General features: G+C 37.3%; 1 protein-coding gene and 1 pseudogene across 1 annotated transcript; both read right to left on the minus strand.

The window, feature by feature from the left end:
• Positions 1-1,054: 1,054 nt before the first annotated feature.
• LOC125475426 lies at positions 1,055-11,390 on the minus strand (annotated as a pseudogene).
• A 5,849-nt stretch (positions 11,391-17,239) lies between these two features.
• LOC125475467 lies at positions 17,240-24,985 on the minus strand. Its single transcript, XM_048580216.1, has 9 exons — positions 24,891-24,985; positions 24,475-24,812; positions 23,600-23,689; positions 22,735-23,241; positions 22,428-22,577; positions 22,141-22,263; positions 19,003-19,053; positions 18,258-18,685; positions 17,240-17,940 (listed from the first exon to the last, which is right to left on the minus strand). Exons 1-9 carry the CDS (start codon positions 24,914-24,916, stop codon positions 17,299-17,301), a joined length of 2,355 nt encoding a protein of 784 aa, XP_048436173.1. The 5' UTR covers positions 24,917-24,985; the 3' UTR covers positions 17,240-17,298.
• Between the last annotated feature and the right edge of the window lie 1,773 nt (positions 24,986-26,758).

Raw genomic sequence — 26,758 nt, forward strand, 5'->3', positions numbered from 1 at the left:
TGAAATTACAATTATTAACCAAAAGAAGCAATACTCAATCATCTGGTGATATTCTGACCGAATTGCATCTGATTAATTATCTAAACATCCTAATAATAGCTAAGCATTAAGATATAGAGAAAGTTTAAACACAGTGATTAATAATTCAAAATATGCATGCATAATATCATAAGCAATCAACTAAAAGACTACACATTCATACTAAGGCTCGTAGCTTCGCCCTAGCACACCGAAATTAGTCAAGGACAACCATAAAACAAAAGGAATTTTATTGAAATATAAAAAGGATAGAAAACACCTTAAAAGAAAATATAAATCGTCAAACCCTAACCAAGTTCTCCAAATTGATGCGTTTTTTTTCCTTTTTCTAATGGCTAAAAAGCCTTATTTATACAACTACAAAATAAAACCCTACCTAGAAAATGTCTTAAAATAAAACTAGGAAACATAATAAAATAATAAACCAGAAAATAAAAGGTTTTCTATTTGAACTGAAATTCGAACTTCTTAGACAATTAGATTTTTGTCCGACCAAATCAACTCCGATTTGGTCCCCAAAAGTCTCTTTTTAAAGCTTGATATCCTAACAAATCCTCAGAAGGAATCTTCCTCAAAATATGTCATCTTGACCTCTAAAATACCTAAAACATCCAAAAATGTCAACCTGGAAAAACTGCGCGCTGGGCTTTTATTTCATTGCCACGGTCAAACGGCTTGGTAGAAAAAAATCTGAAACTTTGATACAATCAACTTGAAAGACTCACGAACATCCTTCGATTGGAATCGCTCCAAAGTTCTCCCGTTTGATTACTTTATTGTTAAGAGGAAGTCAAATGTCCTACATTAGAAATATAATTCAAAGTATCAAAATCTCACCAAAACAATCAATAAATTAATACTAAGATTAGGATAAAATATATAGTATAATATTGACTCATCAGATACCCCAAACTTAACTTTTTTTGCTAGTCCTCAAGCAAAACAAAATTCAAGAACAAAAACAAAAATTAACAAACTAAAAACCTAAACAAAAATTAACTCAAAAACAAATGACTTAGCAGACCTGGGTCAACGTTTGAACAGATTCTTGTACATGGTTCCAAAGAGTTTCTTTCAAAGCCGCACATTGACTTCTTTGGAAGTCTTGTCGTAGTGGACTTCAATTTTGTTAACCTGTATTGTTTAGATGTAGGAAGCAAACCGTAAAGCAAAAAACTCCACATATTTGTTTTAACGGATTATGAATTACATACTAAAAGTGTAAAACTAATCATAAAACTAGACATAATCCAACTGTAAACCTTTAAACTACATGAGTTGAAATCAAGTTGGTAAAACCACCACAACTCATGTCATAGGCCATATGACACTAAGATTCCGACTCGTGGAGCTAACTCAAATTACATCAAGCTGAAAAGTTTGGAACCAACCTGGCGAGGCTGAGAAACGAGTGTGCTAAAGTCCTTCACATCACTATGGATATTTCCGTCGTCATATTGTCCCCCAAGTCCACTTTCATCATCGAAGTATGGAAATTGCCCATCATCGTCACATTGTTGCCTTGATTCATCTGATACAACACCAAGTACTCTATATAAACTACTTGCATATTACATCAGTAATAAAATAAATAAATAAATAAATAAAAGGATTGAGAAAACAAATGGACGTTCCAAAAATTTAATTATTGGTATATCTATTTGTTATCGAGAAAGAATTTATTACCTGAGGACTTCCTGCGTCGCCTTCCAAGGCACTAGAGCAAAAAAGAGCATATCATGAAATAGCAAGAGTACACCAAAAAAATATGTGGTATGATTGTTGACAGTTGACACACATTATTTTTACTTGAGGTAGAAGAAATAGCTTATAAACTCTTCTGGTTAGTAGTGGCAATCCTCAGGAAGTTTTGTATTAATTTACAGGGTGCTCCACTTGCAGGGAGCAGTAAGGATTTTGGATTTTTGGGAGGAGCAAAAATATCTGAGAACTCTTCTTCCAAGGATTTTGTGAAATCAAGATCCTGCTGTGTTTTGGTCTTCTTTTGTGTAACTGTTACTGGTTGTTCTGCAGGACGATCGTTCTTTGAAACCGAAAAAACAGATTGTGTGATGTGTTACCATACTATTGAACCACAAGAGATACACATACACATATTAGTTGATGACATGATCACTGAACCTGACCTTAAATTTTTCAATGCTTCTAATGATCAGGACCTACCCATGCATTTTGTTTTGAAGTAAATCCAAGACTTAAGAACAAAAACCCATCAACTTTCTCAAGTCTCTCATCCATATCAAGCTCATGGTAGGCATCGGGTGATAGATTATATGATGGAATGGACGACTATGATAGTGCCATGTGTTTTTAGATTAGTGAAGTGGTGTTATATGTAAACTATAAATACCTGAGTGTAATTATCACAATATACAGTTAATGAAATATCAGTGCATTTTTCATAGATCTCTCTCTCTCTTACTTCTCTCTCATCTCTCAAGATTACTTAGAGTGTAAGATTACTTGTAGAGTTGACATGGTATCATTGCCGACCATGGCCGCCGCCGTCGGTTGAAGATCCTTGTGCTTCCGCTACCTATGTTCTTTGGTTGTGACGTCGTCGTTCCTGTTTGTTGGTGATTTCTATCGGTGATTACGTTTCCTATTTGCAGTCGGTGGTTGAAACCCTAATCAATTTGGGGATTTTTCGTCAAAGTTGGTGCTTGCTGTGACTTGCCTTCGTCGCTCCACGTTTCGTTGATTGCGAGGTGTTTTCTTTCTTACATCTTGTCTATTCGCTGATTACTTGCTTAGAGTTGTTGATTCTCACAGTTGTTGATTGGAGATTGCTCTTGGTTCTACCTTGCGAGTATTTGTTGATTGTTGTTCTTGATTGACTTTCTTGATTGTGTCCGTTCACTATTGTATTTCTTTGTTGATTCTTCGATAGCTTCGCACTCCAGCAATTTGATTTTTACAATGGTGAATCCTACTTTGTTGGCGCTAACTCAATCACCGATTTCGTCCTTAATTCTGAGTGTGGAGAACACTGTCACTGTGAAATTAGATGACACCAATTATGTTACTTGGAATTTTCAAATGGACTTGTTGTTGGAAGGAAATGGAATTATAGGTTTCATTGATGGCAGTATTCCATGTCCGGAGAAATTTGGTGAGACTGATTTTGAAGATGGGATTGTGGATCCGGTTCCGACGATTTCTGATGCATACAAAGTACGGAAAATTCATGGCAAGGCTTTGATGACTCTTCTTGCTGCAACCTTGTCTTCCTCTGTGTTATCCTGTATAATTGGCTGTCAAAGCTCTAAAGAGATGTGGATTAATTTGCGTCAGTGGTTTGCTAGTACCAATCGTACTAATATTGTTCAAATGAAGATTGATCTCCAGAATATTAAAAAAGGACCAGAAACCATTGATCAATACTTGCAGCGTATCAAAGATTTAAGGGATCAATTGGTTGCAATTGGTGTTACTATATCAGATGAGGATATTGTCATTGTTGCATTGAGAGGACTTCCATCCGAATACAATACCATTAAGGTTGTTATAAGGGGCCGAGAGAATTTGGTATCTTTGATTGAATTGTGCTCTCAGTTGAAGGTTGAAGAATCTACTTTGGATGAAGCTATCAAACAAGTTCCATTAATGACTGCAATGTTGGCACATGGTGGGTCTATTTCGGTGTATGAATTAGGATCTTCTTCTGGATCCTCTGTTATGCCTCCTTCTAGCTTTACCCAGTATCCAGTTCAGTCTATGCCATTTCTATCATCTATGCAGTCTATGCCTCCTATGCAAAATCTGTCACCCTGCAACCTATGCAATCCATGCAAAATCTGCAAGCTTTTTCATATCCTCAGATGTTTCTAGCACCAGTTGCTTATGCTACTTAACATACCTCTGGTTCTTATTACAATTTTCAAGGCAATAATTACAAATCTAAAGGGAAAGGGAAGAAATTTTACTCTAATTCTCAGACTTCTCCCTAGTCACAGTTTGGGTCAGTTGGTTCTCATTTTGTGTACTCAACTCCTGTACAACAAAGTCCTGCTACTTCTGGCTATAATCCTTCTCAAATATGTCAAATATATGATATAAGGGTCATTCTGCTTTAAACTGTTTTCAACGGGGTTGTCAGATCTGTAACAGGGTTGGCCATACTGCTGCCATTTTCTTTGATTGGAAAAATTCTTCTACTTAGTGTTCATCACAGTCTTATAACTATCCTCAATACTATCAGTTTTCTGTGATGCCTTCTTCTCAACCGTTTACTTCTCCACCAACCTATGCATCACATCCACACCAACCTAGCACTTCTTATCAGCATCCATCACCACTTGTTACTTTGAATGCTAGGATTGTGGCTTCTCCTTCCGCACCTCAACAAGTGTTTTGGTTAGTCAATTCTGGTGCTACCAATCACATGACCTCTGATCTCTCAAATTTATAAGAGGCAGTTCCCTATCCATCCTCTGAGACTGTCACTGGTGCTGGTGGTGAAGATTTAGTCATTGCAAATATTGGCATTTCTTGTATTTCTACATCACAACATAAGTTTTAGCTTAAATCTGTGTTGCATATGCCTTAGTTATCACAACACTTATGTTCAATGTATCAGTTATGTCGAGATAACAAATGTCGTTGTATTGTTGATGAATTTTCCATTTGTATACAGGACAAGGTCACAGGGCTAATCCTCTACAAAGGACTGAGTAACAATGCTGTATATCCTCTTTTTGTTTTCAAACCCTCAAGGCTCATTTCTTCTCCAGCTTCCTTCCTTGCTGCTTTTCTTGGTTAGAAAGTCTCTTCGGAGTTGTGGCATTATAGATTAGGTCATCCAAGTAATATTGTTGTGTCAACTGCTTTAAATAAATGTAATGTGTCTATACCAAGTACTTCACCATCCAAAATCTGTGTTGCTTGTTTGCAAGGCAAGTTCACTAAACTGCCTTTTCCCAGTGTTGCATCAAAATTTGTTGTTCCTTTTGAAGTCATTCACACCGATGATTGGGGTCCATCACTTAATATGTCTACAGAAGGATTTAAGTACTATGTATCCTTCATAGATGAATGTACGAGGTCCACTTGGATTTTTCCATTGATGAATAAAGCAGCTGTTTTTCATACATTTGTTCAATTCTTGGCTTTCATATCCAATATGTTTGATGCCAAAGTTAAAATATTCTAGAGTGATGGGGGTGGGGAATACATCAAACATCAATTTCAAAGTTTTTTAAAAGACAGGGGTATTGTTCATCAAAAGTCTGTCCATATCCCCCTGAACAAAATGGGTTGGCTGAGAGAAAGAATAGACATAGTATAGAAACTGCCATCACTCTTTTACAACAAGCTTTTCTTCCTTCTCAGTTTTGGTTCCATGCTTGTGCCATTGCAACTTTTCTTATTAATAGGATGCCAACTGCTACATTGCACATGAATTCTCCATTTGAAGTTTTATACAAATTCCCACCTCCACTTCATTATCTCAGAGTGTTTGGGTGTGCTTGTTATCCATCTATGAAACCATATAGATCCACTAAGTTGGAACCCAAAACTACTGAGTGCTTGTTTCTTGGGTATGCATCTCATTATAAAGGATACATATGCTATGATATCCATACCCATAAACTCATTGTGTCAAGACATGTAATGTTTGATGAACAAAAGTTTCCTGGTTTTTCTGTTCCATCTCAGTCCACTTCACCTACAACTAAACAATCTTCTTTAGTTGGTCATCCTACCAAATTTACTCCCATTACTTCTATTCCAATTCCTTATCCTATTGTGGGTCCATCTTTCACTGCTCCTGGTTCCCATGTTACTCAGTCCAGTCCTTCATCAACTCAACAATATGACCTTGTCTATTCTTCATCAAAGGGTTTTAGCACTTGTGATTCAGTTGCTTCTGCAATACGGGAGTCTTCGATTAATTCAGTGAGACATACTGAGGACAATCCAGATGTTACTTCTCAGGTTGCTGATCTTCAATTTGTGATACTTAACTGTCATCTAATGCAGACTAGGTCTAAGTCTGGCATTTACAAAAAGAAAGCTTATGTTGCTCAACAATGCTCTGATTCAGTGTCTCTCCAAGAACCATCTACTTTTCAAGCTGCTAAGTCTGTGTAGTGGCAAGCTGCTATGAAGGAAGAAATGGATGCTCTTTTACAACAACATACATGGACACTTGTTCCTTTACCTTTAAACAAAAATTGTGTTGGATGTAAGTGGATTTATAAACTCAAGAAAAATTCAGATGGGTCTGTGACGCGATATAAGGCTCGGTTGGTAGCCAAAGGTTTTTCTCAAGAAGCCGGTTTGGACTATTATGAGACCTTTAGTCCAGTTGTGAAACCTACTACAGTTTGGTTGATTTTAGCATTGGCTGCTTTTTTGGTTGGAAACTCAAGCAATTAGATGTCAAGAATGCTTTCTTGCATGGATTTCTTAATGAAAAGGTATATATGTCTCAGCCTCAGGGTTTTGTCGATCAAATGCATCCTGAGTATGTTTGCAAGCTCGAAAGGTCTTTGTATGGTCTCAAACAAGCTCCACGGGCTTGGAATGAGAGATTTTCTAAGTTTCTTCTTCGGTTAGGATTCAAGACATCCTATGCAGATCCATCCTTGTTTGTCAAGTCTACTGGTAACTCCATTGTTGTTCTTCTCGTCTATGTGGATGATATCATTTTAACTGGTGATAGTGATGAAGCTGTTCAATCTGTGATATCCCAGTTGACCAAAGAGTTTGATATGAAAGATCTTGGTCTTTTACATTTCTTTCTTGGGTTACAAATTGAATATCAGGCATGAGGTCTTTTTGTTCATCAACATAAGTATGTGAAAGAGTTGTTCCAGAAGGCTCACATGGATGATTGCAAATCATGTCTTACACCCTGGCATCCTAATCAGAAGCTTTTGAATCATGGCAGTCCTCCTATTTCAGATCCTACAACTTACAGAACTTTTGTAGGTGCTCTGCAATACCTCACTTTTACTAGGCCCGATATAACCTTCTCAGTGAACCAAGTTTGTCAATTTATGCACCAACCTCTTGAATCACACTTCATTGCAGTCAAACGTATACTGAGATATCTTAAGGGTTCTATGGATTTAGGTTTATGTTTTACACCTGGTTCCCTTCATTTAAAAGCATACACTGATGTTGATTGGGCCGGTGATCCTAATGACCGAAGATCAACCATTGGTTTTGTGGTGTTTATTGGTTCAAATCCTATTTCTTGGAGTTCCAAGAAACAACATACTGTGAGCAGGTCTTCTACTGAAGCAGAGTATAGGGTTATGGCCACTACTATTGCAGAAGTGGTATGGATTCAACAATTGCTTCACGATCTTCACTTGTCACAGTCTGATGTTCCCTTACTACATTGTGATAATATTTCTGCTATGGCACTTGCTACTAATCCAATTTTCCATTCCAAATCAAAAGACATTGAAATTGACTGTCACTTTGTACGTGAAAGAGTACAAGAAGGTACAATATTGTTGTAGTTTGTCAATTCCAGTGATCAGTATGCTGATATGTTTACCAAAGGGTTGTGTTCTCCGCAATTTCGTTTTAATTGTTCCAATCTCATGCTTGGTTGCTCCCAGCATGTGATTGAGGGAGGATGATAGATTATATGATGGAATGGACGACTAGGATAGTGCCATGTGTTTTTAGATTAGTGAAGTGGTGTTATAAGGTGTAAACTATAAATACCTGAGTGTAATTATCACAATATACGGTTAATGAAATATCAGTGCATTTTTCATAGATATCTCTCTCTCTAACTTCTCTCTCATCTCTCAAGATTACTTAGAGTGTAAGATTGCTTGTAGAGTTGACACCGGGTTCATTATTCTCCAAAAGATTAAAATTATCAGGGATGAAGTCGTTCTTCAATTATTCATAAAACTAAAAAGAAAAACCGATGGAACAAATATTTACGATTCAAACTTAATATGAATAGTATGTTTGAAAAACCTCATGATAACAAGGGAAATTTGAACTTTCACAGTTATGGTCCTCCTCCATGACGCTTGTTTGGTCATCATGATCATAATCCCAGTTCCGGCAATTCTCAGATACATCACAATCAAAATCAGCTTCATTGTTATAGGCAGCAGCAGCTTGCTCTGCTGATTCTTGATCACATGTATATATATCTGGTGGCCTTCTGTTATCCTTATCAAATCGATCAACTAAACTCCTGAGAATTGGTTAAATTGCATCTTTGATTTCACATGTTCAATACCATCTGTTCTACATATTCTATAAAAGATCAAGAAAAAGTTAATCTTAGTAAACCACATCATTCTCATTTGGAAAAAAATGGGAAGATGAGATTTCGAAGAACTCAATAGAATACCGAAAACGCAACTCACCACCAGCAAAAGAAAGATCAATGGTATCTGATTTATCAAGTTGATTATCAGATGCTATGCGCTTCCCTGGTACTTCCGAAGAGTCAAAGAGCACTCTGCATCCACCATATACTCCAAGATTATTCATTAAAAGACCCTTGGCCCCACCTTCATCAAATTGTGCAGACGTCTGATGATAGAGGGGATCAACTGCAAATGCAACTGAAAATACAAACAAAATTGTATCACAAACTTGGGCTCGCATCTCACAATATAAAACTAGTAATAAAGATAGCACAGGATGAGTGATCACCGTCAAACTTTTTTACATTTAGAGCCTCAAAAGATGATTCCAGCATTGATAAGGGAGAGATCTGCATGTATGGATTTATGTCAGCATTTAGTATACGGGGAGTTCAATAAATCACTGTAGTGAGTCAGAGAACAGTCAACCTTCTTCTGCGTCTCATTCTTGGAACTAGCCGCATCTTTTCCATTGCCAGCATTGGCATCCTCTACTTTGGTATCTAAAATTACAACAGTATCAAGATACTAACAAGATCAATGAAGCACAAGTCCAATGTGAAAGAGATTACTATTACAATTTACAGATGAGCTGCTTAAAGATAGCTATACCACATAATCATCATTCCAATAAACCGTAAAAAAAATCACATTTCTTCTGCCAGGAAAGGTCATTGATTGTATGTTCTCTAATTCATTGTATAGGTTATAAATGCAAAGGTTAATACAGCAAAACTATCGATTTTATCTACCTTGAAACGGTATAATGACTAATATGGCAAGAACGCAACTTTCACAAAATTTACTTTGTCCGCAGGTTAGAAAATTGTTCTGAATCAAGTACAGAACCACTTTTAAAATCAATATACTTCTTTTTGTCTTGCAAGTGAATACACTTCAGTAAAAAACGAACGGGCAAAGTTATAGCCGATAGCAAACCCAACCTTGTTCGGATTCTTGGCCTAATCTATTCATCCCACCAAGGACCTTATATGCCTCGGAGTGTACTGAATCCACCCTCATTGAGTAAATTTTGACTCCAGCTTCAAGAGTGCAGCTTGCCTGCACATATAGAGAACTGATACATATTTAAGCAAACATAGCATATGCAATCGAATATGTGAACTTTCGGCCACTCACTTCAAAAGTGGTTGTACCAAAATCTTGGTCTTGATGGATTTCAAACTCCAAAAGTTATCCGAAACATCGTAGTATCAATAGGCGGAATTTACCTTTTGACAATTCGCCTCTGCATCCTTTTCCTCTTCAACGTTAATAATGTCCGTTAAATGGTCAATCAAATTCAGCTCCCATGTATTTTTCTGATTAATTTTCTGCGCACCCAACAGATCAAAATCGAACATTTAAGAAAAATTTCACAACAAACATCAAAATCTAATATAGTAAAAATGGCTCACTCGTTTGACAAATAAAATAGGGTAAAGTACAAATAACTATCTCAACTATTGATGTTACGATACTTTCATACCTCATCTTTTAAAATTGACAATGTCATACCTCATCTTACAAATTTGTGCCAATGTTATACCTTCCGTTAGTCTGCCGTTAATTTGTCAGTTAAATGCTGACGTGGTTTGATCCAGACCCCACTTTCTATTAAAAATTAATAAAATATTAAAAAAACTAAAAAAAGTTAAAAAACAAAAAAAAAAAAAAAAAAAAAAAAAAAAAAAAAAAACAAAACCTTTCGTCCCTTCCACCCCCTCCCCCTTATCTCTCTCCCCATCTTCATCTTCTTCCTTGCTTGATCTTCAACCAAAAAAAAAAAAAAAAAAAAAAAAATTTTGAAAACCCATCAACCCCAACCCAACCACACCCCTCCCCCCCAAAAAAAAAAAAAAAAAAAAAAATCCAACCCCTGCAACCCAGAAAGAAGAAGAAGGAGGAGGAAGAAGAAGAAGAAGAAAAAAGAAAAAAAAACCCAGATCCCGTTTGTCAGCCCGATTCTGCGGGGGTGGGTGTGAGGTTGGGTGCGAAGGGTGGAAGTGAGGGGAAGACGAACTGGGAATTTTTTTTTTTTCTTTTTCTGGATTGCAGGTAGGGGCTCGGGTGGGGGGGGGGGGGGGAGGGGTGATGGGGGAGAAGAGAGAAGGACACGTGGGGGGTTGGGGGGGGGGGCGGGGAAAGGGCTCGGGTGGGGGAGAAGAGGGGGTTTGGGGGGGGGGGGATAGGGGAGAAGAGAGAAGGACGCGGAGGGGAGGGGGGAAGGGATGAAGTTTTGTATTTTTTTTTTTCTTCTTCTTCTTCTTCTTTTTCTAGGTTGCAGCAAGTAGATGGGGAAGGGAGGGAGGGGGAAAGGGACGAAAGGTTTTGTTTTATTTTATTTTATTTTATTATTTTATTTTTCTTTATTATTTTAATATTTAAAAAATATTAAATGATTTTTTTTAGTTTTTAATAATATTTTATTAATTTTTTTAATAGAAAGTGGACCCTGAATCAAGCCACATCAGCATTTAACTGAGAAATTCATGCCAAGCCAACGGACGGTATAACGTTGGCACAGATTCGTAAGATGAGATGTGACATTGTTAATTTTAAAAGATGAGATACGAAAGTGTCGTGACACCAATAGTTGAGGTAGTTTTTTGTACTTTACCCAATAAAATACTAAAAAAATTGAAACTTTTTGTTAAAAAAAAATTAATTTCAAAACTTTCAATTACTTGAAAAATCTAAACTGACATTTTCACTAGCGAGTTTGATGCAATTCTGGAACAGCTCAAGGATCTACGCCTTTCCGAGGCCGTGATTAGGGTCTCCCTACTACGGCAGCAGATTGAGCGCAATGGACTTCCTTCGAATCGCGGTGGCAGGTGCTGCGCGAGCTTGCACACGTTTGCGGTTGTCGTCATTGGAGCCGACGAAGAAGGGGTTGGTTGGAGACTAGAGATGAGCGGCCATTGGGAGCCTCCGCTTCTGGGTTGCCGGATTAGGGCTCAGAGTGTCAGCCATTGCAATCGGGAAAATTGAATTGGGAAAGCTTATGAGGATGGATACTGATGGGACGAACAGGTTTCCTTCCATTTGATTAGGGTTGGATGGGTTTGAAAGGGTATATGATGAAATGTCGATTTATGTTGAAATAGTCAAAAGTCTAGTTGTTAGGGTTCCTTTATTCTAGGCTTTATTCCTGGACGTGCTAATAACCCTCCTATACTTGAGGGACAAGTTGTTTTCTGTTTTAATCTAGTCGCTCACCACGATTTTAGGTCCTGAATAATCGTGGGTTATTATTTGATTTCCTGTTTGATGTAAGGCTATTTAATAGCCGAAGTTGTTTGTTTCAAGTAAATAAGAATTCTCCTGAGTATACCAATGCATTCATACTTTGCATTCTCAAAACTCTTAGTGACCTAGTTCAGTTCCAACATCTGGTATCAGAGCCTTATCACGGGGCCTGACCAAACCTGGTGTCAGTGTGAGAGAACAAGAACATGACGTCTGAGAGTAGCTTTGTACAACCTGCCATCCCAAGGTTCGATGGGCACTATGATCACTAGAGTATGCTAATGGAGAACTTTCTGCGTTTCAAAGAATATTGGAACTTGGTGGAGACAAGAATCACTATAGGAGTAGGAGGGGCAGAATCTAATGACTTGCAGAAGAAGGCGCTGGAGGAGCAGAAATTGAAAGACTTGAAGGCCAAGAACTATTTGTTCCAGGCCATTGATCGTGCGATTCTAGAAACGATCTTGAAAAAGGAAACTGTGAAGGATATATGGGATTCCTTGAAGCGGAAGTATCAGGGAACAACATGTGTGAAACGTGCTCATCTGTAGGCACTTCGAAAGGAGTTTGAAGTACTGCATATGAAGGCTGGAGAAACTGTGAATGACTATTTTGGAAGAACGCTTGTTATAGCCAATAAGATGAGGCTTCATGGAGAAAGAATGGAGGATGTGGTAATTATTGAAAAAATTTTGAGGTCCATGACTTCAAAATATGATTATGTTGTTTGCTCGATTGAAGAGTCGAATGACTTGGATGCTTTATCCATTGATGAACTCCAGAGCAGTCTTCTTGTGCATGAACAAAGAGTCAGTCGGCAAGTTGTGGATGAATAAGCTCTTCAAGTCACTTCTGGAATTCAACAAGGAGGAAGAGGCGGTGGTCGTGGCTCATACCGTGGAAGAGAAAGAGGAAGAGGTAGATTTGGGTTCGACAAATCTATCATTGAATGCTACAACTATCATGAGCTAGGGCATTTTCAGTGGGAATGTCCAAAGAAAGCTAGTGGTTCACAGGCGAATTTTGCAGAAACAAAGGAAGAAATGTTGCTGATGGCGCAAGTGGATGTTAAGGGAACTGAGAAAAAGTACAATTGGTTCCTGGATTCTGGATGTAGTAATCATATGAGTGGCAGTGATGAAGTATTTATCGAGATGGATGACAGTATCAGAGAATCAGTAAAGCTAGGAAATGACTCCAGTCTCAGTGTGAAGGGCAAGGGCAAGGTGCGAATAGAGGTGCATGGGATCGTGCATGTTGTTACAGGAGTCTTCTTTGTACCTGAGTTAAAGAATAATCTGTTGAGCATTGGTCAACTTCAAGAGAGGGGACTTGCTGTGCTCATGCAACATGGAAAGTGCAAGATCTTTCATCCTGAGAAAGGTCTAATTCTTGAGACTGAGATGACGTGCAATAGGATGTTTGCCTTGGTTGTTCGTTGCTCACTGAAGGAACAAAAAAGTCTCACCATGACAACCACTGATCAAGCAACTCTTTGGCACTGTCGGTATGGGCATTTGACCTGGAATAGACTGAAAGTGCTGCAACAAAGGAATATGGTTGAAGGGTTACCAAAGTTCAGAGCGTCTCAGAAAGTGTGTGAAGATTGTCTTGTGGGAAAACAGCACCTGACTCTTTTCCACGGGAAAGTATATGGAGAGCCTCCAAGATATTACAATTGATACATGCTGACATATGTGGCCCGATAAGTCCAGTCTCAAATAGCAAGAAGAGGTATCTCATCACTTTTATTGATGATTTTAGTAGAAGAACGTGGGTTTATTTTCTGGTGGAGAAATCAGAAGCCTTTGCTACATTCAAAACTTATAAAGCTAGAGTGGAGAAGGAAACATGAGCGTTCATAAGAGGCTTAAAGACAGATCGAGGAGGTGAATTCACGTCACATGAATTCACAAGTTTCTGTAGTGAGAATGGCATTCACAGACAGTTGACGGCTGCCTACACACCTCAACAAAACGGCGTAGCTGAAAGGAAGAATCGAACTATCATGAATATGGTTTGGTGCATGCTATTAGAGAAGCAAATTCCAAAAACTTTCTGGCCCAAAGCAGTGAACTGGGCAGTGCATATATTGAATCGAAGTCCAACTCTTGCCGTAAAAAGCAAGACACTTGAAGAAGCTTAGAGTGGGCACAAACCATCGGTGGATCACTTTAGAGTTTTTGGATGTGTATTTCACGTGCATGTACTTGATAGCAAAAGAGTGAAACTTGATGACAAAAGCCTCAAATGCATACTGTTAGGGGTAAGTGAGGAATCTAAAGCTTATAGACTGTTTGATCCCATATCACAAAAAATTATTGTAAGTCGAGATGTGGTTTTTGAGGAAGATGAACAATGGAATTGGGATGACATTCATGAGCAGGCTATCTTAACTGATCTTGAATGGGAAACTGATGAAGAAACAATCATAGAAGATGAAGAAGGATCTGGAGCTATTGAAGATATGGGAACCAATGAGTCTCATGGTAACGATTCATTTGAAGTAGGAGAAGTCACGGTTGAAGGCAGTGCATCTCAAGAAGGACGAACTCGAAGACCACCAATCTGGATGAGAGATTATGAAACTGGTAAAGGTCTCGCTGATGAAGAAAGTGTAAACTTGGCTCACCTAGCCTTGTTTACTAATGGTGATCCAACAACTTATTACGATGCCGTGAAGAGTGAGAAGTGGAGACAAGCAATGGATCGAGAAATATAAGCTATAGAGAAGAATGATACGTGGGAGTTGACTGATTTGCCATCGGGGGGAAAAACTATTGGAGTGAAGTGGGTTTTCAAGACAAAACTGAATGAAAATGGGGAGGTTGACAAGTATAAGGCTTGGCTTGTTGCAAAGGGATATAGTCAACAATATGGAGTTGATTTCTCTGAGGTGTTTGCACCAGTGGCTCAACTGGATACAATACGAGTGGTCATTTCTCTTGTTGCACAAAAAAGTTGGAAGATTTACCAACTCGACGTCAAATCAGCTTTTTTGCACGATGCAATTGATGAGGAAGTGTTTGTTGAACAACCACCTGGTTATGAACATAAAGGGAGTGAGTCCAAGGTATATCGTCTCAATAAGGCACTCTATAGACTCAAGCAGGCTCCACGGGTATGGTACAGTCGAATAGAGTCGTACTTCATCAAGGAAGGTTTCAATAAATGTCCCTACGAGCATACACTGTTCATTAAGGCAACAAATGAAGGTAAAAACTTAATTGTATGCCTCTATGTTGATGATCTTATATTCACTGGAAATGATGAGTCATTGTTTGAGCAATTTAAAAGGTCCATGATGGATGAGTTTGACATAACTGATCTCGGACAAATGAGGTACTTTCTTGGCATATAAGTGGTGCAGACAACGGATGGAATATTCATCAGTCAACGAAAGTATGCACAGGAAGTGTTAGAAAGGTTTAATATGGATCAATGCAACTTAGTGCACAACCCTGTTGTTCCTGGCTTTAAACTAACTCGTGATGAAGAAGGGGTGAATGTTGATAGCACGCTTTATAAACAGATGGTAGGAAGTCTCATGTACTTAACAGCTACATGTCCTGATCTTATGTTCACTGTAAGTTTGATTAGTAGGTATATGGAGCATCCTACTGAGACTCATCTAATGGCAGCTAAAAGGATTTTAAGGTACGTGAAAGGCACCACTGGTTTTTGGGTGTTTTACAAGAAGGGAGGAGATGAAGAGCTTATTGGCTACACGGACAGTGACTATGCCGGTGATCAAGATGACAGAAAAAGCACTTCAGGTTATGTTTTTATGATGAATTCAGGTGCAGTTTCGTGGTCTTCGAAGAAACAACCAGTGGTTACTCTCTCTACTACTGAAGCAGAGTTTATAGCTGCAGCTTCAAGTGCATGTCAAGTGGTGTGGTTAAGAAGAATTCTGGGGAGTTTAAGTTTGAGGGAAAGTGGTCCAACAGTAGTTTATTGTGATAATGTCTCAACCATTAAACTTTCAAAGAATCCGGTAATGCATGGTCGCAGTAAACACATAGATGTTCGGTTTCATTTCCTTCGAGATCTTGTCAAAGATAGAGTTGTGGAGCTGTTACAGTGTTCTACTCAAGAACAGACTGCAGACATCATGACAAAGCCGTTAAAGCTTGAAGTGTTTTTGAAGATGCGAGAGTTAATAGGTGTTCGTGAATACCCTGGAATAAACTAAATATCAATGGTATTCAGTTTAAGGGAGGATGTTGAAATAGTCAAAAGTCTAGTTGTTAGGGTTCCTTTATTCTAGGCTTTATTCCTGGACGTGCTAATAACCCTCCTATACTTGAGGGACAAGTTGTTTTCTGTTTTAATCTAGTTGCTCACCACGATTTTAGGTCCTGAATAATCGTGGGTTGTTATTTGATTTCCTGTTTGATGTAAGGCTATTTAATAGCCGAAGTTGTTTGTTTCAAGTAAATAAGAATTCTCCCGAGTATACCAGTGCTTTCATACTTTGCATTCTCAAAACTCTTAGTGACCTAGTTCAGTTCCAACAATTTAGTCATTCACCTCAGTGAAAATTAGATTTATGAATTAGATTTTTGTTAAAATAAGTTTCTAAATTCATTAAAAATTGTTAATTTCATCTCTATTATTACATTCGAAGGTAATTTATCTAATTTTTCGTGAACTTAAGTCACTTGACATACTTAGAGTGTAATACCGTTATTTTTTCGCCTATAAGCCCTTAACATTTCATATAGGTTGCGGATCTAACGTCTAGATGAATTGAGGGTCCATCAACTCATCAAAACGTGTAGATATGATCATTTTCGTCAAATTCGTCTAAATTTTGTCCAAAGTGAGTTATGTTGGAAGGACCATTGCTACAGTTGGGTTAAAGCTAAGGGATCATTGCTCCAATTGGGTTAAAGTTGAGGGACTATTTCTCTAGTTGGATCAAAGTTGAGGGACCAATGGTAATAGATTTTTAGTTGAGGGATCATAGCTGGATGTTTTGATGAGTTGAGTGACCAATGGTAATGGATTTTTAGTTGAGGGACCATTGCTTCAATTGAGTTAAAGTTGAGGGACCATTGCTACAATTTACTCTATTAAGGATGTAATTGGTATATTTTTATAATTCAATGACTGATTTTTTCTGAAAAAAATAGTTTAGGAACCTAATTTTCACTCAAGTGATAATTTAGGGATTAAATTGACAGTTCACCCAAATATATAATACGTAGCTGCTGGTGCATTTGATATAAAAATCCATTTTCTTTTGTTAACCAATCTATGACAGTCAATTTTACTTCTGTGTGTTGAGAGCTGCCAAGCTAGCATTTCAAAAAAGTCATCATTCATTCTAACCGGCATCAAAATGTATAGACATAATTACTTTCTGCTACTGCAGTAAAATGTCACATTCAAAAGAAGAATGGATGCAATACGAAGGCTAAATGTTCAAACACGTACATTAATGTCTTTTCGTTACAACCAGGGTGGATTTGGTTTTATTATACATGATCCAAACAACATTTCATTACAAGCATAAAATAATAATAATAATAATAATAATAATAATAATAATAATAAAATAAAAAATAATAAAATAATAAAAAAATTATAGCAACTCCAAAACTAATAAGCATAATTTATAATCACGTTAACACGAGACCGAGTATTTGGGGTCTTCACGAGGCCAATCCTTTATTTTGCTATCAAACACTCCTGCTCCGTAAGTAGAAATGACTAACTCAAGAAGGAGGGGAAATTGCATCCATATGAAAGATGCAACTGGAACACTTGCAAGCAAAGTAACTAGAATAACAATAGATGATTTTCCATGAAGCATAATGGAAAGGGCTGAAGAAAAAGCTATCATCATGGTGGCGATAGATAAAAAAAGGGTGATAAGGCCTAATATCATTTTTGTTGGCAATGATTTCAGGAAATCATCTTCAGCATAACGCGATGTGAGGATTCCCAAAAATATCATTACTGAAGTTGTGGAAGAAAAGAGTGATATAACATCTGAAACTATAAAAGTTATGAATGCCCTTTGACTTAAGAACATAGGAAGACCTGTATCTTGTTTATTTCCACCAGGAACCGTAAACGCTGCAGCAAACATGATAGTAACGATGAGAGCCCCTACGACTGTACAAGATGTTGCTGTACCTTTCATTGCCTTTTCACCCTCTTTCACCAAGTCCTTGTGACCCTTGGTAAATAATTCACGTGGTGTCATCTCATCCGTTTTATTTATTACTTCATGATCTACGGGCTGTGCAAAACGTTCCACCTCCTGCATGTCATTCAACAAAAACTTAGAACAGATGTGACTATATACATCCGAAGAGTAATTCTTATCTCTTGGTACAAATCCTTATGGCCAAGTCTCAAGGTATTTTCAGTTCACGTTATGAAAGAATGGACCACAAATAAATAAAATAACTTCTGATTTCCTTATAAATTTCAATTTTATACTAGAGAGAAGATGGTGAATAGGAGAAAGGAGGGGTTCCATCATCAATTTTCACGAATATGATTAAGTAGTCGCTTATATAATAACCTAGATTTTATAAGTATAATATATAATTAATTCTATATATAAGTAGTCACCTTGAACCATTGCAGTTCCCTTTGCATTTGCAAAGCTGCACCTCGAATAAGATTAATCTGTGCGGCGGAGGAAATAGTTCCTACCACATGCAACATGTTATTTCTCGACTTATCTTTCCAACTTACGAACCATTCCCGGTTGTTTTCATGTAGTCCATATAATAGACTAAAAACTTTATGTTGACGACATTCAGCTGCAAATTGAAAGATGTTCCGGCCTTTTTCATTGGTGATTTGACGGAGGTTATAATTTGCTCTGTATAAATGAGTAATATACTCCACATGTCCTCTTTTTATTGCTAGGAACATTGCTGCTTCCAAGCCTTGCAATTCTTTGACATCTTTCTTTTTTGTCACTTCACACATGTGTGCTAGAAATTTAAGGATCCGAACATGGACCAATTTCATTTGATATATACGATCGAATCCTACATTAACATTCAAAGCAAATCAAACAATATACCCTTAATTATGTATATAGAATTAGAAAATAATTGAAAAAAAAAATTAAAAGAAAGTAATTAAAAATTATAAAGACAATAAATAGGAAAAGAAAAGAAAAGTGATTTTTACACACCCTTTTAAGTTTTTCACACACCCCTATTTATATATGGACATTAAATTGAATAAAACAAACAAAATCAACGACCAAAATTAAACAAAGATGTGTAAGAGAATATAATAAAAGACTAAAAAGAATGTGTGGAATGAATTTCCATAGAAATCAATTCATAATGTAGCGTACCCAAAAGTTTACCGAAGGTCTTGACCACTAGTCCACGAAATAAACTCGTATCTGCATTGAAATTCCAAATTGTCAGTAAAGTCTTCAATTACCAATGGACTTGGATCCTCTCCTGACCAAGCATTGTGGGATAAACTTTAAAGGGACCCTCCTGTTTGTATCCGTTGGATAAAAATCCAACAGCCCACAATGTTTGGTCAAGAGGATCCTCCTCTTGGGCTCAGAAGAGGATCCAAATCCATTACCAATTAGTTATATCCCTTTTTTATCAAAAAAAGAAAGGAAAGGAAAAGAAAAGGTTATATCCCCGTTTAAACCATATAAAATGATACAAAAATTTGATCTCTTTAACATTACTTAATATGATACAAAAATGCGATGAGTTTCTTCAAAATCAAAATCAATATTGTGTAAATAGCCTCCTTGTGCCTGCACATTTTTACAGTTGTTGGAGGTGAGTTTCTTTGAAACCAAAATCAACAACTCTAACCCACATATAAAAGACCTAAGTAGGTGGTGGATTGCCCTGGTGATTAGACATTTTTCTTCAATCCACTCAGTCCCAGGTTTAAACTCTCTTTTTCTACTTAGTTTAGATGAGTGTAGAATATCGATTTTAATAAAAAGGCAAAAGGGTTCCAAACTCCATAAATATTTTGAATAATTCCAAAACAACCACAATAATCAAACTTAGGGGTGGGCAAACGGGTAAAGGAACCGCGGGTAGGGGCGGGTAGTGTAGGTTCAGGGCGGGTAAGGGCCGGGTCCCTTTTTTTTTGGGAACAAACGGGGCGGGGCGGGCCGGGGCATGGTTATTTACGGGGCGGGCCGGTTCCTACACCTTAGAAAAACGGGGCCCCGGACCGGCCCGTTTCATATTATAATCAACGGTTGAGATTGAATGATAACCTATCATTCAATCTGAACCGTTAATTTGTAACCTAGGTTTCCAAATCAGTTTCAGACTTCAGTGTTCAGTCTCAAATCTCAATCTCTCCAACACTCCAACCCTTTCTCAAATTCGCAGCGCCGCTCCTCCGTCCACCTTCTCCGACACGACACGACTTCAGTGTTCACTTGTAGGAGGTGATGGGGATTTAGAGAAGGGTCCGATGACTGCACAGCCAAACCAGAACTCTCTGGCGGAGCCATCGCCGTCGCCGTCTCCGTCTTCCACGACGTCGGCGCCGGCTTTGGTGCTTTCCAACTCCGGAAAGCGGATGGACCAGGCGGGGAAGAAGAAGTACTTGAAGCAGGTCACCGGGCGGCACAACGACACGGAGCTCCACTTGGCGGCTCAGCGTGCGGATCTAGCCGCCGTGAAGAAGATTCTCGACAATATCGATTCGCAGATTGTGGGGACAGTTAGCGGTGCGGAGTTTGATACGGAGGTGGCTGAGGTTCGGGCGGCGGTAGTGAATGAGGTCAATGAGCTGGGAGATACGGCTTTGTTCACGGCGGCGGATAAAGGGCACCTTGATGTGGTTAAGGAGCTGTTGAAATATTCGAATCGGGAGACCGTTACGAAGAAGAACCGGTCCGGGTTTGATCCCTTGCATGCTGCTGCAAGTCAAGGACACCACGGTAATGGTCTTCAGCATTTGTGCTAATTTCGATTTAGAATCTCTTTATCTAATTCTAATTGTGTGATTTGTTAGTTTGGGTGTTTTGGTGAAAGATGGTAAGAGGACTATTAGGATAAAAGTTTGCTTCTTTGAGATGTTGGGATCTCGCTATATCATTTCTCGTGTTCTTTGAATCATGTTGAATATAGTGTACGATATAGCGTACTTATTCTATGAGCAAAGCTACACTAGGAAATCGAATAGGAAGTAAGATGTATTTGATCTTCGAGGTTTATGATTTGAAAGAGTGATGAATTTTGGTTGGATGAGTATCTTGTGTGGACAAGGCACAAATGTTAACCATTCCATGTGACAATTATCTTCTAGTTTTGGTGCTTGGTTTGTCTGTTGTTTCGAGAGTTTAAGACGCACTGATGATACTATTGAATTGACAGTTATGTGAGAGAAATTGCATCATGTTGTGAAACAAATATTGATTTCCATTGACAGGGGTTTCGTAAAACTACTGATACCTTTCCTAGTTGCTTCTTTCCTGGTTCTTTTGTGTATCCTCAAATTTGACAGGGGTTTCGTATAAGCAATTCTACTTGGTATGCACATAACCTCATTCTGCTATTTGGTTCTACAAGCTTCTTCCTTTTCATCAGCACTGGAACCACACCTCATTCTGCTTCAATCTTAGTATGCCCATAACCAGATTAAAAAAAAAAAAAAAAAGTTATTGGACCCGTGGACCCGTCCCGAACCGGCCCGTTTGATACGGGCAGGGTTAGGTCCGGTTCCCAAACTTAAAATCCCTACACCCGGCCCGGCCCGGCCCGTTACATTTTAAAACGGGTAGGTCCGGTTCTTCCAAATTTGGGCCCGGCCCGGCCCGTGCCCAGCCCTAATCAAACTTTTAGTACCACTAGATTTGACAGCTTTGACCAATGTTTTAAAAGCCGCTAGTTGGACTACAGGGCCTAAGCAATTTTATTCAAATTTAATTAAATTATTATATGACTTATAAATAAGTGTCTACTTGTAATACATAGTTGTATTTAAAAACATAAATTGCAACATAAAATGATATATTAATTAATAGGTTACAATGGATAAAAATATAAGACCAAGACTTGATATGTATGTTGATAGAAGATAAGCCCCACCATCATTTGAAACCAAGTTAGAAAAGAGGTAAATATGAAGAAAATGACCTCCTGCATATCCATTATCGAGGTAGATACTATAGTAGTAGGACCGTAGGAGTGAACAAAAAAATAAAAAAAATAAAAAAGAAGAAGCATCCAGATGGATCTATAAATCAAGTTAAATAAAAAGGGAAAATAAAAATGATATATACAGAACCAATAGGGAGATTGACCTTGCCAATTTCACTTCAAGAATAAAGGCTTCTCCTAAAATATGGTCAATGGGTTTATCTTGAAATATAAGGGCTTTTCCTAAAATATGCTTGCTAATTGATTTATATATAGTTGTGGTACCTTAATGTATGAAACAACTAAACATTAACAAAAAAAAAAATGGCACGTCTGTCATGTAACATACGTACCTGAGCAAATGAGATGCCTTTGCCTTTTATTACTCTGGTTGCCATCTTCCGATTTTGGAACGTTTATAAAAACAGCATCATCAATGGTAGGAATAGGTTCCTCAATTGGTTTTATTTGTATGCCTTTCAAGATAAGAACACAAGCCCACTTATATATCAATAAGTGATATAAACTAGTTCCTTGAACTAAGAATTTTCTATTGCTGCGTCTCATAAGAATAAAAGAAAATAGAAAGCTTAATTAGGACAAAATTTAAAATGAAGAGAAAATGGAAAGCATTACTAACCGTCATAAATCCATTGTTCCCAGAAATTGAGCGAGCTTCCACTTAAGAATGCAGAACGCATACCAGCTAGTTCATTTAAAGGTGTTCTCCCGTAAAAATTTTTAGCAATGACTGACTCCGGGCAACGCTGAATTAAATTCCACGCAATATCTACATATTGTGAAGTGTTTAGAAATAACCTCTATAGATCTAGTATAAAATTAGATTAGTCTCAACATTTTAATATACAACGGTTTTATAGAATGTACACAAGTAAAAGAAATTAAGGCGCCACTAATAATAATTATCATTTGAATGTTGATCTTACCAAATCTTTTTAACATAAGACCGTGGATAATAAGCGCAGCGCGTTCGGAATCGTTCAGTGTTTCGTGCGGAGTGACGGAATAAAGGTATTGAGCCATTTTTTCTCCTCCACGAAGACGACAATGAACCTGAATAAGTGGGGTAATTTTGCCGGCCAAAAGTGGGATGGTTTTCTGGTAAGGAAGGACAATTCTGAGTAACTTCTTGTTCTTTTCAACCATGCATTTGGCTAGTTCGACGCTTTCTGGAATATCCAATATAACACGATGAAGAGCAGTAAGACCCTCAGAGTCTTGTATTTCCAAGTCTTCTGGTCTCATTAAGTGCACCAATTCTTTTGCAATGTCCAGCTTCTTAAAAGAGACTGCCCAGTGAAGAATAGTCTCATCTTCCCTAATTATCGCAGTTACTGCCTCAGGATTTAGCTTAAGAAGCCCCATCGCAGCATCAAACTCACCCCTCCTCATGAAATCCGTAATAGTTTGATTAACTTGGTTGTCTTCGTCTCCTGCCAAGCTAGCTAACGTTATATATATCCCCATAATGTACGTAACATATAGTTGTTACCCTCATCACCAAAACAAAAACATATAGACTAATACTTCTTACGTATTTTTCTTATTCTTCTTCATTTTATTGTATATATAAACTACTTTTGTTCTATTTTACCATTGAATACCGTCTCTTTTTCTTTGTAAATTGCAACTGTTGATAGGAATTCAAAGTCAATGGCATTGTGCATTTTAGTTTTCTCCATGAAAAAAGCAAAAGAAGTGATTATTTTACAGTGCAAATAACAATGTAGAAGTAGAAGTTTAATTAATAAATATTGAATGGAAATCTTTATAAGAATTGAGACATAATACCTTCATGGGGCAATTCTTTTATGACATCATTCTCTGGCTCTGCCTCAACAATCTTTGGGTTGTTATTCGTGTGATCGTTGGATATCTCCCCTGAAAAATAAAATCATTTATGTTTATATCCCATCATTCTCTATTGGGAAATATATTTCTTCTTCTTCCAATCTTAGTTTTGCTGTAGTTTAAATTGAACTATTCTATTAGGGATAGATCTTATTCAACTGAAAAGAACCAGGCCGAAGCCAAAACTGACAGTACTCACACAATTTATGTCTCTCTTTTTATTGACAAAAAAAAAAAGACGTCTCTCTTTTTAATGAATATGAACAAAAACAAAATGTCAACTATTAGTGGCTTTTCCTTTTGGAAGGCCAAATAAATCGGGCTCCCTACACTTTGTATACAGTACGACAAAAAGGCAAAGATGTATGTTTGGAACCTCAAAGTTGAGGAGTTCCTCATAAAAAAATTTGAAAAAACACTTCGTCATTGATTCACAGTTCGTGCTTATGATAAAAATCGTTCAAATTATAAATCATTCAATAAAAATCATTTTTGTAGAAAATCAATTAATTCTAAGGTTGTTGGTCAATCAATTGTTGCATATAGATATAGATGGTTTGTAACGCTTGTATTGAATTTAACCATCTGTTTTTAGACAGTTCAATGATCAAATGATCTCATATTTTATTAATTTTACAAAAAGAATCTTTAATTACCAAGTGATTTATAACATTAACAATTTTGATCACAAGCATAAAATTTTGTAAATCAATCACAAAGTATTTTGATAATAAACTTTCCATCGTCATGTGAGGATCCAAGTTAATTCCAAAGACAAATGCCTAATTATATGGAAAAGGCGAAGGTACACATACCGGTTCCTGTGGCTTGGGATGCTTTAGCTGGCTTCAACTCTTTTGCCAAAATATCCCAGGCAACTTTGGCCGCGCTGGCGCCCATAATAAAAGAAAAAGTATCAACCCCACAAGAAATCTGGATGGAGTGCAAAGCCTTGGCATTACTCTTCCTCCAAGCTTTAAATTCAACTTCATCATCTTCTTGTTCGGGGGGCTTAGTGGTGGCTTCTACAACGTCCCAAAGATCTTCTGCCAACATATAGGTTTTAACTTGCAAACTCCATTCTTCATAGTTATTTTTGTTTAGAAGTTCATGGACAATTGGACTAGGGACAACTGTGCGTGTCATCTTCAATCTGTAAATTTATGAAATCTAAATTTATGTCAATTGAACATATGTTAGATCAAACTAGTAAGAAAAAATTAATACTCACGGATTGATTTTTTGGGCAATCTTCATATTAAGCTATGAGCACATAGTGCAGCCAAAGTTCATATTTGTGTATGTTCGTTTCTGATAACAAATCAGCCACTTAAAAAAACTCGAGGCATCCCTAGTATTTGTATTACACCACTGAAGACAAAAAAACAAAGGGATTCAGCTTCACCGGGACTAAAAAAGAAAAGCGTTCCGAAAAAAGAAAAAGAAAAAGGAAAAGACAAAAAGAAAAAGAAAAAGAAAAAAGAAAAAAAAAACAGAAAAAGAGAATTAATTATTATTATTTTTATATTCCTGTTTCTTTGTTCGATACTATCTCAAACGCTTCACTAAGTTGTTTTCCCCCTGAACTTGTAAGAAGCTGCCAATTTTCCCCTTGAACTTTAATTTTAGCCAATTACCCCCATGAACTTTTGTAATTGACCAATTTACCCTCTTGATATTAGATTTGAGAATTTTCCATCCAACTTGGTCACATGCACGGCACAAGCCAATTCTTTTAGGGTAAAAAAGTAATTTTATCCATAATGTAGACATTCTATTTTTCTTCTTCTCTTCCGCTAGTTCATTCCGTACAATTTTGTCTAAATTAGCCATAGAACTTTAATTAGCAATTGCAAAATATTAGCTTTGCACCCAGTTTACCAAAATGAAATTAACGATTCTTACTACAATTAGTTTTGTATTTTGAGTGCTTTAATAAAGTTTAACAACATCCACAAAAAATATGCAATAGACTTGCACCTATTGCCAAAATCAATAAAACCTATCAAATTTATAGTTCTGCAGCATAATCCTATTAAAAGAACAACTTAATCTCAACACCAAAGGTTTTCATTAACAGTACAAAAGGTCCTGCAACACATCATGGTTACACTCTCCATGGTCTTGCTTTTTCGGGAACATGTTGGGGTTGTGATGCCATTTCATTAGCTGTCCTTGTGACTTGATTCACACGACCACCTCGGTCAGTGGCGGATCCAGGATTTTAAACTCGGGGGGTCCCAATAATAAAGGTTAAAAAATTTATAGACAAAAATAACATTGAAAAGTTAAATATAATACATTTCATTCAAAAATCATGTGCAAAACAACATTACAAGCTATAAAATCCTAATTCAAGCGTCCACAACGAGGTTTCATAGTCTGAAAATGTTCCATGATAGCTTCATTACCAATACATGAAAAAACATCTTTCTCAATGTAAACAACTAAGCTGTCACTCGACCATTGATCTCCTATTTTGTTGCGAAGTGGACCCTTATTGATATTCATAGCGGAAAATGCCTTCTCCACTGAAGCAGTTGCAACCGGTAAAACCAAAACCAACTGAACAAGCAAATATACATATGCAAATGTTCGATGCAACCCTTTCTCCACCATTTTCTTAGCAAGCTCATTAATTCCCCGCAATTGAGAAAAATCATTATCAGAACGCACAAAATGAATGTAAATATCAAGTTGATCTTGAAGTGCCGATCTATCTCGATCCGTGAGAATTGAAACAAGTGGAGGTATGATATTGGAGTAATGTAATTATAATATAGGATTGGGTGGGATTAGAAATTTAGGGTTTTGGGTGAAAATAAGAAAGATGGGAGAATTAGGGGGAAAAAGCAGTGGAACGAGGAAAGGAGAAGCGAAAGGGACTCTCGGGACGAGAAAGATGGCCCATGTGGGGCTAGACTTTCAAAAAGATTATGGAATCATGTTGCAAACGGTGGACCAATTGCAACGTTTATCTCATTGGTTTTAAAATAAATAAATAAATAAATAAATAAATAAAATAACAAATTGGCCAAAACACTGCGTTTTGGACCAATTTTTTTAAATGCCCTGTTTTCTTTCTTCTCCGTTGCAAGC

This window comes from the organism of the source record quoted next, unplaced genomic scaffold, assembly GCF_019419815.1.
Source record: "Pyrus x bretschneideri cultivar Hongxiangsu unplaced genomic scaffold, Pyrus_bretschneideri_v1 Contig15, whole genome shotgun sequence".
Classification (NCBI taxonomy): Eukaryota; Viridiplantae; Streptophyta; class Magnoliopsida; order Rosales; family Rosaceae; genus Pyrus; species Pyrus x bretschneideri.